This window comes from Thermobia domestica, chromosome 18, assembly GCF_964235325.1.
Source record: "Thermobia domestica chromosome 18, izTheDome1.hap1.1, whole genome shotgun sequence".
In the NCBI taxonomy this organism is placed as follows: Eukaryota; Metazoa; Arthropoda; class Insecta; order Zygentoma; family Lepismatidae; genus Thermobia; species Thermobia domestica.
The window spans coordinates 166,699,250-166,717,630 of record NC_137471.1 but is presented as its reverse complement, the minus strand read 5'-3'; the positions used below and the strand labels follow the sequence as shown (position 1 = coordinate 166,717,630).

The following is an 18,381-nucleotide window of genomic DNA, read 5'->3' as shown; positions in this document are numbered from 1 at the left end:
AACGGTTGAACGGTATGGCCTTCTATAGCGGACGAAAATATTAACATATTGTATAAATCTTTCCCCTCCCTCTTGCCCTTTACAAGAGGAATTTTCAAAAATATTCTGACACATGTCGAATTATTTTACTGAGGAGTTTATATCCCGAGCTTCATCTCCGTAACTTGTTGGGCTTTGAGATACTCTGTTTCAGGTATAAATTTTAAACCAGCTGCGTTTTAGCCCCTTTAGAATAGAAAATTGTGGACTTATATTCTGGACAAGCAAAGAAATATTCATTTTAAGATATATATATATATATATATATATATATATATATATATATATATGAAGATTGATGTAATACTACAGTCTGTCTCTTTTATAGTGCTGATTGCAAAATTTTTAATCCAAATTTGTAACTGGCAATAATTTTTAACCGTATCACACTAATGTATTAACTATTGTTTTAAATAGTTGTTAAGTCTTCAGTCTGGAATTTATTATTTCATTAATGGGATGTAGGGTATATCTTGAAAACCGGTACATGTTTACCACAGGTTGTATGTTAATAATGGAACATCGTTATGCACTGTCTCTCCAATATTTATATAGGTCTATATATACACTATAAGTTATTATTTTGAGAAAAACGGACTTACCCAAGGAAAAACACGTCGTGTTTTACAAGACCTAATTCGATTTCGGTGAGAATATTCACCTTTATTGGTTGGCAACAAAACTTCTAGCTATATTCTTTCTACATCCCAAGTTTGTGCTCTTCCGTAATTCAACAACACTAGTCTTTTACGTATCTTACCTTAGTAATACATTAAATATACAAAATATGTTATTACTGGTAGACTGAGCAAATCCACTAAACATTTTACCGGAAACTGCCATGAACGTAACCGGAAAACAATCTCCTTAAAATAAATAAATAAAGACTTACTAGACAAGCTGGAAACATGCTTAAAATACCATTTTATCCCCTGTAAAGGGCCTAGCGGAATAAGCATGTAAAAACTGCCCCCCAAGCATATCTGCACCAAATTTACAGTATAGATTAACGTTTATGAGAAACTCAGTTTCCAAAAGTTTCAGCCCCCCAAAGCTTTTGCAGGGGTGCTAGGAGGGGGGGAAGAAAAATTGAAATTATTTTTTTTCCTCCTGAACGGCTGAACCGATTTGCATGGAAGAAAAATGTTAGGTGTTCTCAACAAGAGAAAAGTCGGAAAATATTCTTTGGAAATTTTTTGGTGTTGAAAATTGAAGTCAATTTTTTTTTTTTTAATTTTCAACTAAAAAAAAAAGAAAGAAAGAAAATTCTGGAAGACTAACTGGGACACCCACAATTTTTTGCCAGTTTGGTCTTGAGAGGGTCCCTAGCTACATATATTGTTTTCATTTTGTTTGCAAGTGTACCTCATAATGAAAAAAAGGCAAATGTACATAGGTCAGCATCTATGTGGTATACGTATGATACATACTGTACTCCATTAGGATAACCAATACCTTTGAAGTTGTTATAACATTGGAATCTTATGATAACAAGTATTTTTTGTCTTAATGGTAATTGGTCTCTGAGGATGAAGGGGGTTCTCGACCCTGTTCGCACTTCCCTTGGCTACGCCACTGCTGTACATCAACTGAAATTATACATTCCCGCATTTTGTCTTAATTTTGCATGTAATCAATGTTCTGTGATATATATATATATATATATATATATATATATATATATATAATCAATGTTCTTTCTTTCTTTCTTTCTTTGTTCGTTTGTTTGTTTAGTAATTGTTCTTGTTTTGTAACAGTTGGTTAATAATATGCCTGTTGTTAATAGGTATTTATGTGTTTAGTTTGTTTCGATGGTATTCCTGTATATGTGTGTTTAATATGAACAAATAAACAATGAATTAAAAGAAATCACAGTTTTTGTCCACTACTTGAACAGTTTCGTTTTTCATGAACAGAACTGTTCGCTGCTGTTCTCACGTTGCTGCTATTGTGTATTATTTATCATATGCGAGATACTTATCGAAAATCATTCGACCAGCTGAAATACTCAGTAAAATGTTCACGAAAACCGAAATTGTTCCAGTAGTGGATGAAAACAGTGATGAAAATTAATTTCTTTTAATTAATTCTTTATTTGATCATATTAAACACAAATATACATAATATCGAAACAAACTAAACACATAAATACCTATTAACAACAGGCATATTATTAACCAACTGTTACAAAACAAGAACAATTACTAAACAAAGATTATATATATATATATATCACAGAACATTGATTATGTGCAAAATTAACACAAAAATGCGGGAATGTATAATTTCAGTTGATGTACAGCAGCGGCGTAGCCAAGGGAGGTGCGAACAGGGTCGAGAACCCCCTTCATCCTCAGAGACAAATTACCATTAAGACAAAAAATACTTGTTATCATAAGATTCCAATGTTATAACAACTTCATCCCCCCCATTCAAAGGTATTGGTTATTCTAGTTGTGTACAATGTGTATCATACGTATACCACATAGATGCTGACCTATGTACATTTTCCTTTTTTTCACTATGAGGTACACTTGCAAACAAAATGAAAAAAATATATGTTGTTAGGGACCCTCTCAAGACAAAACTGACAAAAAATTGTGGGTGTCCCAGTTAGTCTACCACTAAATATATATATATTTTTTTGAAAATTTAAAAATTTTTTTGACTTCAATTTTCAACCCTAAAAATTTCCAAAAAATATTTTCTGACTTTTCTCTTGTTGAGAACACCTAACATCTTTTTTTCATGCAAATCGGTTGAGCCGTTCAGGAAAAAAAAATCAATATTTCTTCCCCCTCCAAAAGCGCTTGGGGGGCTGAAATTTTTGGAAACTGAGTTTTTCATAAATGTTAATCGATACTGTAAATTTGGTGCAGATATGCTTGGGGCCAGTTTCCACATGCTTATTCCGCTAGGCCCTTTAAGATCTTTTGAGGAGTCTGTCCTCTCTTGACAAACACGATCTTGAAACTCTTTAAAGCCCTCCTTCTCAATGAAAATATCGTAACAAAATAACGTGAAGAGGCTGTCACTTCGTGGAAACACTTGGATTTGACATTGTAACCTGCTCATATTTAAAAATAACCTGCTTATGCTTCCACAACGTACAATCTTCCCTACCTTAGAGTCGTAAATTTAACTGTGGTGTTATTTCTTTACGTTTCTCCCTATTGTACCGTACGTGTTCCATTTTGAAGGGTGTTAGTAATATGGAAACAATGGGTAAGGGACATTATTTTTCGGTATTTATCTCCTTCATGCTTTACCTCAGCATTTATTTCCTTTGATGCTTTATCTATCAGCATTTATTTCCTTTAATGCTTTGCCTCAGCATTTATTTCCTTCCTTCCTTTAACACTAAGGATTTGTTTCCTTTGATGCTTTACCTCTCAGTATCTATTTCTTTCCTTCTTTGACAATAAGCATTTGTTTCCTATGATGCTTTACCTCTCAGCATTTATTTCCTTCCTTCTTTAACACTAAGCATTTGTTTCTTTTGATACTTTACCTCTCAGCATTTATTTCCTTCCTTCTTTAACTCAAAGCATTTTTTTCCGTTGATGCTTTACCTCTCAGCATTTATTTCCTTCCTTCCTTTAACTTTAAGCATTTTTTTCCGTTGATGCTTTACCTCTCAACATTTATTTCCTTCCTTCTTTAACACTAAGCATTTGTTTTCTTTGATACTTTACCTCTCAGCATTTATTTCCTTCCTTCTTTAACTCAAAGCATTTTTTTCCGTTGATGCTTTACCTCTCAACATTTATTTCCTTCCTTCTTCAACACTAAGCATTTGTTTCCTTTGATGCTTTACCTCTCACCATTTATCTCCTTCCTTCTTTAACAACTCAAAGCATTATTTTTCCTTTGATGCTTTACCTCTCAGCATTTATTTCCTTCCTTCTTCAACACTAAAGATTTGTTTCCTTTGATGCTTTAACTCTCAGCATTTATTTCCTTCCTTCTTTAACTCAAAGCATTTTTTTCCGTTGATGCTTTACCTCCCAGCATTTATTTCCTTCCTTGTTTAACAACTCAAAGCATTATTCTTCCTTTGATGCTTTACCTCGCAGCATTTATTTCCTTCCTTCTTTACCTCTCAGCACTTGAGTCCTTCCTCCTTTACCTCAACATTTCTTTCTTTGCCTCTCAGCATTTATTTCCTTCCTTCTTCTTCTTTCAGCATTTATTTTATTCCTCCCTTTATCTCTCAGCATTTATTTCCTTCCTTCATTACCACTTTGTTTGAAAACAGGTATTAGAGGAATGAAACTAGCTATTATAATGTTCTTATATACAGTATAATTTCGTAATGACGGTAACAGTAGATTTTGTGTAGTAATGTGATGAGTTCAATTATTTTCATTAGGCCACCACCAAAACTGTTTCCCTCTCAACACGGATGGAAGCAGCCCAACAGAACGGCAGACTTTAGCCATTAATTTGCCATCTATTACTAACACATGAAGAGTTCCTGCTCTTCAACGCTTTATCACAACTCCTAACATTGTCTCCTAGCGGCTGGTTGCTCGTTTTCGCATGCGGTAAGTGAAACACACTAATAATTCCTTTTATCCGCTAGGAGTTGCTGGCGTTTTCCCTCTTGTACTGAAGCGTAGATGACATCGAGAAAACCAGAGGGACGTTTGAAATTGTACTCTGAGAAAGTGAAAGTTACCCCAATAAATTTTACTCTGGTCATTTAATTATTGCCGGTAAATGCGTTACACGGAGAAATCGCCACTATGGTGGGATGAAAATAATCTGTTGTACTACTAAGCGAATCTTTGAAAAACTCACGAAGCTGGTGATCTTTTAGCGGTACGAAAACAATGCGGTGAAGATTAATATCTTGTAGCCATTAGTCCAAGAATATTACATCCATTTGCCTATTAATAGTGAAAATTAGCAAAAAAAAAAAAAAAAAAAAAAAAAAAGTAACTGTCGTATTTCTCGTGAATGTGTGTATTATGTTTTCCTTTCTCGTTTTAAAATAATAATAATAATAATAATACCTCAGTAAAATTTTTAAACTTTCAATCTAATTAAAATAAACTAAGAAAAGATCAGAGCAACAGTCAAAAAAATTACGTTTTAGCTAAATAGTGCTAGAGTTATTGATTAAGGTAGGTTTAAAGAGACAAGATTTGCCGATAGATGTCACTACAGTCTTCGTTTCTTTCTTATATATTTTTTACCTTTCACGAAAACTCACGATTTCTCTTACAAATTTCAACCTAGAGACTTCAGACTTTTAGAGAAGGAAGTTCATAACCTTTCGAAGGCAACAATCCGAGCCGATTTTTTTATTTAAAATTGTCTTTATTGTTGAAATGGCTTGATTTTTGAAATGGATATCAAAACCTTTAACAATATAACTGTTTCAACAATGAACACAATTCTAAATAAAAAATCGGCACGAATTGTTGTCTTGAATTGGTTATGAAGTTCCTTCTTTAAAAGTTTGAAGTCTCTAGGTTGAAATTTGTAAGAAATATCATGAATTTTCGTGAAAGGTAAAAAAAACATACGAGAAATACGAAGACTGTTTTAACATCTACCGGCAAATTTGTTCCTTTACACCAACTTTAAAAACTATCAGATAGGTCTCTCATTTTACTTGCTTAATCCAGTTAGTGCTTGTCTAAATTTATATAGTTAAAGCATCTGTTAATTTTTAAAATTCGCCATTTCCAGTATAGAAGAACCAAAATCGTACTCTTTATTACGCTGTTATTTTCGTTAAAATGTATGTTTCGTATACAATATTCATTGAAATGTACATTATTTTGTATTTTTTGCATGCATAATCTTTTCTATTCGTAAGGTTGTATGTCATTTTTTCCCCTATTCGTAAGGCTTCGTAAACCCCCAATAATTATTATAATGCTCATAGCTATGTGATGGACAATGACGAGAACTACGACTACTACCACCACCACTGAATTCATTAGTGCAGTGTCACATTGTTGTGACGTAATTTAAAGCAGGCGTAAGCGAATGGTTATGAAGTTAAGTACAGAGAAACGGGAGAACCACTAGATAACCCACAGTTACGAAATTATCCATCAGAAACTTACATGAGACGTACTTTCGAACTAAGAATACAATGCACTAGAAGTATGACAAGCGTTTTCACTTATTTCTACACAAAGTCCTTTCAGGTTTATGGTAACGAATTCGATCGTTGGGTAACAGCACCATGAGCACATGTAAGAAATTATCGTCAGTAGTTCAAAAGTGTTGCGAGTTAACTGGACGACGAATTGCTACTTTGTGCGTGTGAGGACCATATGACTCCTAAAATCCCGTCATTTTGGGAGGGTTTCATGTGTGTCCTACATTAGTTATAGTTTAGATGTGTGTCAAAGAAAGGGATTAACATTGTGGCGAATCACAACGAAACGGTGCAACCCTACCCTATTCTGCTAGATTCTTCAATATCGTACATCGTAGATATTTGAAGCTTTGTGTGCTCCCGATGTGGTGCAAAATGTGCGTTTCTTGGTTATGACGTGAAAACCTATTGTCTCAAAGAACAATAGCAAGGGAAGTGTTACTTGGTACGAATGAAATGTCTACAGAGTGTCTATCGGTCACGAAATCACGAAAAGGTCATGAAAGTCAAGAAAACTCACGAAATTTAGCTTTTGGGTCACTTTTTTTTTTTTTTTTTTTTTTAAATCTTATCTTTACAAATATAAGAAGAGACTGGAAAATTTTGTTGTATAAAACGTCAAAATTCACCTCCAAAAATGTCTGTGGTCGGCTTTAGACTCTACCAAATTGCTAGCAAAACACACTTCTATCGCATGCATAAAAATTCAGCCTAATTCGCTGATTGAGATTCATCGCATCACCGACGCCTTTGAAAGTAAAGATAAGATAAAAAAAATAGTACTAAAGAATATCTATAGGTATCGTTAGGAAATTTTATGGTTTGGTAAAGGAAGGGTCACGAAAAAGTCACGAAATTTATTTTGGAATTTTAGTAGACATCCTGGTCCAGCCAAATGTATCATCTCCAAAGGAAGAAAAAAACATTACTGTACCTGATTAATCAAAATAGCCTTCGTAGTGGATTCCGTGCTTCAATGCACGTGAGGAAATCTGCAAAACAAGACGCGAAAAAGTCCTCAGCCGCACATCGCACCGCCCGATTATTCGGAGAAGTTTTCCTTGCAAGAAGTGATCGAGACGCAGGAATAGGTGGTAGCCAGTGCGATAGATATCGGGGAGATACGGTGGGTGAGGAAGCCGGAGAGGCTGCACCATCCTTTGCGGGCGGGCAATGTCGTGCAACATGAAACCACCTTGTATATTGACTGCTGCTTAATGCTTGCGGACAAGTCTGCGGTGCATTTCATAGAAAATATCTGCACCTATGGTCTCATTTAGCCTGAGAAAGGCCCACAACAGACCACAATATCAGCAGCAACACCTTCTGTGGGTAGAGAAGTGGTTTAAGAGACCGCGGTCCAGCCCTTGTTCTGGCCGTCCACAATTGTCATAGCAGATTCATTTCTCATGTGAGGTGATAATCCGTTACAGGGAACTTTCCCGGTAATTCCTTACACTCAGAGAACTACACACCTTCAGATGGGATTCTCGTTGGCCAGCCTGAATTCATGTACCAATGAATCCAAGTTTTTCATGTTTGCAAAAGCACGGAGCCACCGAACGACATTGCTGTGGCGTCTGCAATGATACGAACGCTCTTCCGATTAGCTCCTCCAAACATGACGTTGGTCAGTGCTTACCAGGGTGAATTGATTTAAATCATTTTATTTTTTTTTTAAATAAAAATCGTTGATTTAAATCAAATTCCGAAATAATGTAAAGTGAAAATAAGTAAAATCCCATTTCTGTTCTGTTACTTCGATTATGAAAAAGTACAATAACACTCAAATGGATGTATAGCGCAGTGTGAAAACGAGTATTTCATGCAGAGGATGATTAGGGAAAATCCCGTTTTGAACGGGTAACGGGGGAATGCTGCTGTCTTCTTTTCGTGACATAGGGTTTGTAAATCATTAACTATTCCACCGGGACAGTCACCATCAACATTTAAGACGAAAATTCTTTCGTGTGTACGTCTGTTTGTTTGTTCCCACACAGTAGGGCCTGCTTCCCCTCTCCGAAACTTAAAATTATTTTAGATTTCAGAACTTTAGGCGAAATTTATGTATTTTATATGTATTACGTGCCACAAGCTAGTTCGGATTTTTTTAAAATATGCCCGTGTCAAATATCAGTAACTTTTAAAAAAAAAGTGTCATGTTGCTAAACTTGCTGTAGTTTTTCCTTAATGCTTAAGAAACATTGTTTGGGATTGAAATAGGTTAAGATTGGGGAGTAATTCAATAATTTTACTTAAATGGCATAATTAACATTTAATACTAATTCCTTTTTTTTTTTTTTTTTCAGTTCGCGACTTGTATTATACGAGGGAAAAAATTTTATTTAAACCAAAAAGTTCGATTTAAATAAAAAAGTCGATTTAAATCCAAAAAATCAACAAAAATGATTTTTTTTAAATCATGATTTTTTTCCCAGCCTGGTGCTTACTAGGTTCATTTTGCAATGCTGTGTCACCGGATCGAAATTGGAGAAAGGAATGGCGAATGATGTGTTCATTTACATTTCCTTGCCCAAATGCACTGTAAATGCACTTACATGTAATCTATTGAAGAATACACTACCTCCTGACTGTCTCGGTATCACAGTCTGTTACTGGACGTGTATAGTGTGTCTGGCGTAAGACGCGTGACCGTAGTCCGTTCCGTGTTATGTTGCTGACGTCATTTTCCCAAGATACCAGTCTAATAAGCCGCGACCATAAGTCATATAATTGCACAAAATTTACATGATAAAATAAGCATAAGGCTTGAGTTCATGTACTCCGTTCCTCAAATATTACATGTCTACATGTCTAGTACTTCTGTTTTCTCATTCAGTATCAGACATCGTTCAGTGATTTTCATTAATACACAAAAGCTTTGTAATGTATAATGATAAACAGACTCATCGAAACTAATAGCGATTACTTTTTGTTCACTTTAAGTTTGGCTTTCCTTTTTGAGCGCCGAGGCTATATGAGAGGCTATGGACCTAAAATTTAAGGTGAAATCCGAACCATCTAATGCGTTCAAATTTCAACACTTTCCCACCGGGAATTGAACCTAGGACTACGTACAAGAAATGTGTACACGCTTGCCGCTAAACCAGCAGGGATGGCCAGTTTTCGGCCGTAGATCAGAACTAATTGACGGTTCTTTGGTAGCTTCAGCCACTGGCTTCATATTTGGTGAAAACTATTACTGAAAAATTACGTAGGTCATTTTTTACTAAATTAATGCTTCCCTGTTAGATTACAGGATGTTTTTTACATCTTTACATTTTCGTTGCGCTAAAGTTTTTCTGCAGTATCTCATCGACTGTACCATCCGCGTTCTAAGTTTGTAAGTACTTTGATTTTACTACGCGAAATAGTTTACCTGCCTAATCTATGTACGTGTTTAATTCTTATGGTATGTTGCAAATATATATTCAGGATATTTAGACTAACGATTTACTTTCTACATTTGATTTTCATCGTATCTAATTTAGTGGAACTTTTACTGTTGTGTAGGGTGTTTTCAGTAGTTATATGCTGCCGTGACACAAAATCGTATTGAAAGTCATAATCAACACATTGTCGCTAAGGCATGATAAATGTCACAATAAAGAATAAATGTTATCTCAAGTATATATCTTTACTAGTGTTGATGAAATGTATACATTTTGATGCATTTCTTCTTAGTTCTGAGGATTTAGATTGGTTCTTCGGCGTCTGTAGGAGACTCAATGACGTAGTTTAATGTTGCTGTTCTTTCATTACCTAAATTTTGGACAGAGCATATTGCCAGGGGGTCAAGTGAGGACTGTAATAATGTTAGCCAGTCTGTCCTGTCTGAAGAGAGCGTCATCGCGTTGAACTCTAATTGCATTTCTGTTAAGACGTTTCTCGTTATAAGGCCAAGATTTTCAATTTTTACTTTCGAGTGACCAAGGATGTTATAAAATAGAAGCCAAAAAACATCCAAGCATCGGTACGTATGATTGACGACTATAGTTTCCGCCGTAAATGTTGGCTCAAAACATTGCTATACTATTGGGCGGAGCGGGCAGAGTACGAGTGGTGAAACTGTGACGTATGGCTTCACGATTTTGTTGTGTAGGCAGATCCTCTATTTTATAACTTCCTTGCGAGCGACGATAGAGGGAAAAAAGTACGGTGATAGTGAGAAAAATCGAATCCGTAGTTTCAACAAATTTACACGTTTCATGTCCCCTATGTACCAAAAAAGTGATTCTCGAATACCTGTTCAGCTGTTCGTTCAACCCGAATATGTACACTGGGCTAGAGGCGTACCGTTCAATGTATTTCATCTTTAAGCTTATTTTTTTAAAAATATCCTCTAGGGGAAAGGGGCCGAATTTTCATCCTACCCCTAAAAATAAGGGTATTTTACTGAAGGGTGAAAATAAAAATGTTATTTTCTCGGAAACGGCTCTAACATTTTGTTTATACCTATTTCATGTATCAATATTTCATTAGCAACACTATAAGTAATTTTTTCTGGAAGAATCTACGAAGGGTAGTTTATTTTTGTGCTGAGTTCTTTTTCAACGATTTTCTCAATAACTACATAGACATTTTGTTCATATTCCGTAAATTTTTAGTTAATGATCTGAGAATATGGAATAACTCATTTATCCAGAAAATATCTGCGAGGAGTAATTTATTGTTGGGGGTGAGTTTCTTTCGGACGATTTTCTCAAGAACAACCAAGGTGATTTATTTTCATATTTCATAAATTAGCAGTTCATTAATAACCTGACGATATTACACAACTCATTTTGTTCTGAAAAATCCACAAAGGATAGTTTCCTGTTGAGGAGCGAGTATTTTTTTTTCCGGTTGATATTCTCAAAAACGACTCAGCCGATTTTGTTCATATTTCATATATATTTCGTCATTATTCTTATAAAGTTGCGTAAATTACTTTGAAGATATTCACAAGGAATAGCTCAGTCTTGGGTTATTTCTGTATTTACATTTTTCTCAAATATTTCGCTAAGTACTATTTTAATTAGATGTGCTGGCCAAAAATTCTTTTTTTAACATTTTTACGCATGGTCATTAACTATTTCAGGTCAAATCTGTGTTGTCGTGTCGACATTATGCAACTTACTACAATCATCCCTTTTTCTTTTAAAAGTAATCGTCTACTTCCTCCCATTACCTAAAGAACCTGATCTTTAATTGTTCTTAATGAAAACCTTAAAATATTATACATTTTAATGGATGCGGGGGAGGGGCAACGATAAAGGCGATCGGAGCCTTATCTCATGTAATAAAGAAAAGTCGGAAGTCAGGTACACGTGGAGTTACCTCTACTGTACTTATGGCTCTTATTGGAATGGGAGAAAAATACCTTTATCTTTTAGGAAATATGCTTCTCTTGTGTGACATACATAGTTTTAACAATACAGAAATTAGTCTTATCAATATATTCAATACGATTTTAATTTCTGTTTGCAGTGTGTGAAAAAGTGGGGACAGATTTTACGAAGTTTCGTGTAACATGTGTGTTGTAACTGCTGGTAGGTTATCATCAAAATTTGAGGCACGTTTGCTTTGATTTATTACACAGAATTCTGAATGGCTTGTATATTAAGTAATTTCTTATTTTCAAACACAACAAAAAGTAGAAAAAATCAGTTTTTGTGAGTATAGGACAACTGAAAGCAAACAACACTCATGGCTGAACGCCAGTTTCAGGACCCCCCCCCCCCCCGCCATCCCCGTAACAAGAATTTCTCTGAATTCCCTTCTCCCCTCAGAAGGAGACTTACAGAAGTGTCACTCACCGATTTGAATGAAACTTTGCACATTTGTAGAACATTGAAAAATAATACACGGGTATTTTTTTTTATTTCGGCAATGGTGCAGGTTTAAGGGTAGAAACCACCCTTTGAACGCTAGGGGTGGTATCGAAGCATAGACAGAAAACAATCATTTAATGTGGAAGAAAACATAATGCCAGGGACTTTTAGAACAACTGATTCACAATCTGACGTCAACATTACAAAATTCAAAATGGCGAATCCAAAATGGCGATTACAATTCAAAAAGTCTTCTGGTTTGAAATACTGTACTTTTAACCAAGAACAATCATAGTTGGCAAGGATTAGTGGGAGGAGGTTGCAGACTGATTTGAAACCCTTTTCTGCACTTATTTTAACGAGATACTTGAATAAAATGCGTCTCTGCACCTTCACTATTAGGGATGCGTATTTAAAGTGAGTCCCCTTGCCTATCACTATTTGGGATGCTTATTAAAAGTGATTCCCCTCCCCTCTAACTAGTCGAGGTGCATATTTAAAGTGAGTCCCCTCTCCTCTCACTATTCGGGTTGCTTATTCTAGCATCTAATGCAAAGTCGATTTTGTTATTAGATTCTTGGAGTGGTCATAATTCAACTTTTGAACCTATTTTAAGAACAAAATAGGACCTCAAAATAGAAACCATGTTTGCAGGAATAACTAGTAGGATTCAGCCTCTTGATGTGTTGCTCTTTAGGGGGTCTTACAACTATAACATGACTTCACATCTGCGTAATAATATAACTAAGATCCAATCGCTGATTGATAATTAGTATTCTTCTCCCAGATTTGCAAATCTTATTAGGTATTCGTGGTACAAAAGCGGTTTTGTGAAAAAAAAAAAAAACCTGCATGTGAAAATTACATAACATTTTGTTTCAAAGATCGTGCATCATTTAGCAATTTGGGCACAGTTATTGCCGTAATAAGGTGTATGTGGTGTAAACAATGTTTATGCATCACACACTTGTTTTTACAGAATATCATTACTGCAAAACGTTTTCTCATTAAATTCATAATTATAACAATTGAGGATAGACTATGAAGTTCTGATAGTGAGAGGCGACGGGACTCTCTATACATAAATGAAATCTTTGAAGTTTACGTCTCACGTTTATGCCGGCTAGGCTAAAGGAGACGGTAATGATCAGAAATGAATGAAACGGTGGAATGAAGAAAGTGGGAGGAAACGGGAGAACCCCAAAGAAATCCACCACAAAGTTCACTGGCAAGAGCTGGGATCAAACCAGGGACCCCATGTACCAGAGGTGAACGCTCTACCACTGAGCCACCGCGGCCCTCACTATACATAAGCACCCCGAATAGTGAGAGATGTAGACACATACCTTAATCAAATATCATGTTAAAATAAGTACTTCTGTTTCAAATCATTCTGCAACTTCCTCGCAGTACTCCCTGCCAACAATGATTGTTCTTGGATAGACTAGCATTTCAAACCAAAAGACCTTTTGTAATTGTAATCGCCATATTAGATCCGCCATTTTGTATTTCGTAAATTTGACGTCAGATTCTGAATTAGCTGTTCTAAAACTCTCTGGCATTATGTTTTCTTCTATATTAAATTATTGTTTTCTGTATATGCTTCAAGACCACACATAAGGGTTCAAAGGGTGGTTTCTATCCTTAAACCCGCACCATTGCCAAAACAAAAAAATATATGTCGATTATTTTTCCATGTTCAACAAATGTGCAAAGTTTCATTCAAATCTGTGCGTGACACTTCCGAAAGTCTCCTTGTTAGTAGGACCTCATATAAGACGGTTCTTCTTTCAATGCCTTACTAAAACTCAGGATAGGGCTACTGTGGCACAGTGTTAGAGCGCTTACGTCTGGTGCATTATGTCCTTGGTTCGATCCGAGTTCGCACCAAGGACTTTGTGATGGACAAAGAACGTGTCGGCATGTCTCGTTTCTTCCCACTTCCTTCATCCCACCATTGTCATCCAAGTCATCATCACCGTCTGCATAATCGGGGCGTTAAACTCAAAAACTAAAATAAAGCAGAATATCGAAAGCTGATCATAAGTAGCACAAGATTAAGACAATTAATTTCGAAGTTAGTGCAGTATTAGGAGGGCTACTCAATTCAGGATTTATTACTCATCAGAGCTATGATCCCTATTAAAGTAGCATCCATCAAATTTATCCCAATGGATTTGCTTTATCTCATCTTTTGACATAGTGCATAGAATCGTCCAGTCGTTGCTGTCCATTTTGTCTTTCGAATAGTGATTTTAAGACATACGTTTTAAGTGTGTGTCAGTATATACAAAGTTTTATTATTATTATTATTAATGTGAGTATCTACCTTTGTTTATATTAAATATGTATCTCCATCCATCTCAACTCTGGAATTACATAAGTATTCCTATGTATTGAAATTAAAATAAGGTGTAACAGTTTCAATAACTTGTTATTATCTTCATCAGAAGTAACGTCTGATGATGATGACGTTAAGTTACTGAAACCGTTACGTGTTATTTTAATTTCAACAAATAAATATATACTCTGGTCAAAAGAGTTATTTATAAATATGTATGTGTTAATATAATAAGTAATGTGTATCAGCATGTTGCTCAATCAGACGGAAAAGTTATTTACCACTCGCACCTTCTTCTCAGATATACCATCGAGATCTTCGTTCCAGACACGTGTCCTGTGCAAGGTTTTTAACATTTACTCAGCGACCATTTTAAACAATGAAAACACCTATGGTCTAAGTACTTGGACTATCTGTCTTTGTCGTGGGAACATGCCGTATAGTAAAAACCTTTTGAACCATATAGTTTGGTTGTAACAGTATTTCCTCAAAACTTTCTGCATCAATCGATATGCAGATGGATATAAAATCGTACATGAACAGAAGACTGACGAATTACTTGTTTTCGCAGATAGTAATAATGAATATGCATCGTGGTGTAAATGTTGGATGAAGTACAGCTAAGGTGTTTATTACTTGCGTAAATAATAATAAGTAGCAAATATACTGGAATAGTCAATATACAATATTTCGTATGTAGTTAGCCGCTTATATTAGAGTGGAAGAAAGTGTTAAGAATGACAGAGTGCTAGTGGTTATCTATGAGTTCTGTTGTTCGATGTATGCTTGTATGTCTAGCTCTAGGTAGGTGGAGAGTTGGGACTTTTTCTTAACCTTTCACTTCCATACGGGCTTCATGTAGAGCAAGATTACACCTCAGATGCAGAATTGTGTGCTGGGGGGAGGGGCAGACCTTTTAGTCGGTCTCGGACGGGCTCGCAGATTTTGACAGGTCTTGGTAGGTGATCATCTTATAGGAGGCTTTTTTTTTTTTTTTTTTTTTGTCACTTTGCCAGATAGATGTAGCTTTTCGCTTCAAATATTCTATGAAGGTTGATCCTTATTCGTCCTTAATGGGTATATAATAAAATTATGTTTATTTGCTCAGCCTGTTTCATGAGTAATCAATTCTTATACTCTTTATTGACTTGTCCTCGTGCATGTCTTATTTTCATAAGTTAGTCTGACATTTGGACACCACTAATTTGGTTATTCACCTAAATAAGAACCTATTTTATTTATTAGTCGAGGGTGGATTAATCCCGAGACTTCGCGGAGAGAAGACAAAGAAGAGAGGAGGGCGAGGGGGAAAACACGGTAAGATGAATCAAAATCTTACATATCAGACAATAAAGCCCCTGCGTGCTTTGTCTTCTCCGCCTCTCCTCCCCATGCTTACAGAGGCTGTAGTTGGGACACTGCTTTTAAAAACAAGCAAACATTTATTCCAGTTACTAATGTAATTTCATTAAATGTGAATTTAATTTGTAAGATTATGGCTAGACGCTACTAATTTATTTATTTGTTTGTTTTAACACTAGCCCTGCCTTGTACGTTATAGTGAGTTTGTCCTGATGCAAGTTGAATCCCTTTAAGTTACAACTATAAATAATTTTTGTGTTACGTACCTTATAATTCGATATATATATATATATATATATATATATATATATATATATATAAATATGTGTGTGTTAGGATTTCTTATTTTTGCAAAATTGCATGGGGCATGTTTTACGGAAAATGTTCGCAACATTTGAAGTTGACAATTAATTACACTGCCACGCACACAGAAATGAAAGGTCTGTGCACCGGAACCCAAGGTAATGGATTCGACGTATTTTGTTGCACAAAATCCAAATTTCGAAACCCCGGGATTGACCGTGTCAGTTTTGTTTTATGGGCGAAAAATGTGTGTCCTCCCTATCCAAAATATCTCAAATTTTTTGCCCATAAAAAATAACACGCTCAGTCGTCCTGGGGTTTCGAAATTTGGATTCTGTGTAGCAAAATACATCGAATCCGTTCCTGGGATCCACTGAACAGAACTTTTTTTTTTCTTCTTTCTTCTATGGCTGTGTTACGTGTATTCTCCGTACCCAAAATCGCTCAGGTTTTTTTACCCATAAAAAGGAATTGACGTCCATCGTCCTGCGAATTTGAAATTTGGATTCCCTGGGGTCTGCTGCACAGAACTTTTTTTATTTTTTTTTATTTATTTATTTATTTATTTTTTTTTTTTTTATGGCTGTGTTACATGTATCCTCTCTATCCAAAATCGCTCAAGTTTTTCGCCCATAACAAAAAATTGACACCATCGATTTTCCTGGGGTTTCGTTATTTGGATTCTGTGCAACAAAATACATCGAATTCATTCTCTGAGGGGACGGTGCACAAAACTGTATTTATTTATTTATTTATATTTGTGTATGTGTGTGTAACTGTTATCTTTAATTCACATTTAGAGGTCTAGCCAATGATCTGAAAAATTACTATACTGTTTTAAACAAAAGATGTATCACTTGAAACAGTTTCAATATTGGATTGCGTTTTAGTGAAAATTATAATGTCCCTTCCATCCATTGGATAATCTTCCAGAAGGATCGAGAACATTTTGAAACAATCTGAAACGTTCTACTGTAGAGCCGTTTGAAATCATCTGGAACCCTTTGAAAACGCTCTAAGACCTGCCATATACTGTAGGATAGATCCTAGGAATCTCTTACGATTTGTCCTAGTCAAAATTTCTACGTGTTTGGCATCAGAAGGCATGTCATTTCCTATATTCTGAACGATCCTATGAGATTTCTCTTGTTTAGAGCATGCTCCATTTTGGAAAGAAAATTCGTAAGATTTCGATTTTAGCGACATGTGGTGAGACAAAGTGAAAACAAATTTGTTTCCTTCCGCCAGCAAAGATGCAATTTGTGCACTTATTAGTGCATGCGAGGAGTATACATTTTTATATAATACAAAGTCAATGCTCTATCACAACAGACATGCAAGGCAAAATACACTAGAAAACATTGCTCGCCGAGTATGCGTTGTGAGACCTGGCACCTCTTCAGAGGATGTAAAATAGGAAAAATGTTCACATGTATGGCACAAAAGGTTAGGATTTCCTACGAGATATGTCGTAACATTTGTCCTACGATAAATCCAAAGATATTTCTTAGGATTTATCTCATAGTCTATAGCAGACCTAACAATCAAACAACTTGGGGCCTGTGTTGTAAAAGCCAGCTTTTCAAAGTGCAACAGAGTCAACGCCATCCTGAAGCGCATTATGTTGTTGTAAATTTTATGTGAGAATTCGTGGTTGTTAGAGATTATATTACATTGCACTTAGTTTCTGTATGTTGTTTTAATTGTATTCTACTGAACACTTATGTGTATATACTAATTGTGTTGTTTTGCTTTCTTTAATAGGTTCTGCAATCAGCGAAGGAACAGCTGAAGTGGTCTTTGTTGAAATAGAAGATGCATTGTTAAGGATATTATAACCTAACATTTCTGTTCTGATCTTTTCTTAGATAAAACTATTCTTTTTGTATAATTACAATAAATTATATTTGAAACATACTAATCCACTTTTTCAATTATTTCTATAAATAAATATTATAAAAATAATTCCATCCACTCATTATTTATTTTTGTTCTGAAGACGGAGTTACGGTGAAATCGGTGAAGAGAATTACATTTAAAGCATGTGAAATGGTATGGAAAAGAGTATAGTCATCGTGTATGACGTTTTTATAGTACTTTATTGGCTATTTCAAATTAATGTATATACATTAACCTATTCCTCTCGTCTGTCATGAAAGCCCCAACATTCTAAATATTGAGTTGCAAACGCAATGAAGCCACTTTACTCTTCACCAAATGATCTAAAATAATTTTTTTATGTTGTTTTGTTGTTAATGTTCATTTTTTATAAAACAAAATGTGTTCAACTATTCCTGACAGATAAAATACGAGTGCATACGGTAGAAAGGGTAGAAATAGGGTAGAAGGAACTGTGCAATACAATATGCTGTTGGGCACCCCCTTGCCCCTCAGGCATTGTT

The 18,381-nt window shown here is 35.3% G+C and overlaps 1 protein-coding gene across 2 annotated transcripts in view; it reads left to right on the top strand.

The window, feature by feature from the left end:
* zetaCOP (COPI coat complex subunit zeta) overlaps positions 1-17,896 on the top strand; it is a 47,249-nt gene extending 29,353 nt beyond the window's left edge. For both annotated transcript variants that reach the window (XM_081745946.1, XM_081745947.1), the window contains exon 5: positions 17,744-17,896. In XM_081745946.1, coding sequence (XP_081602072.1) covers positions 17,744-17,791 — 48 coding nt within the window. In that variant the 3' untranslated portion in view covers positions 17,792-17,896. The remainder of the gene's footprint in view (positions 1-17,743) is intronic.
* The last annotated feature ends 485 nt before the right edge of the window (positions 17,897-18,381 follow it).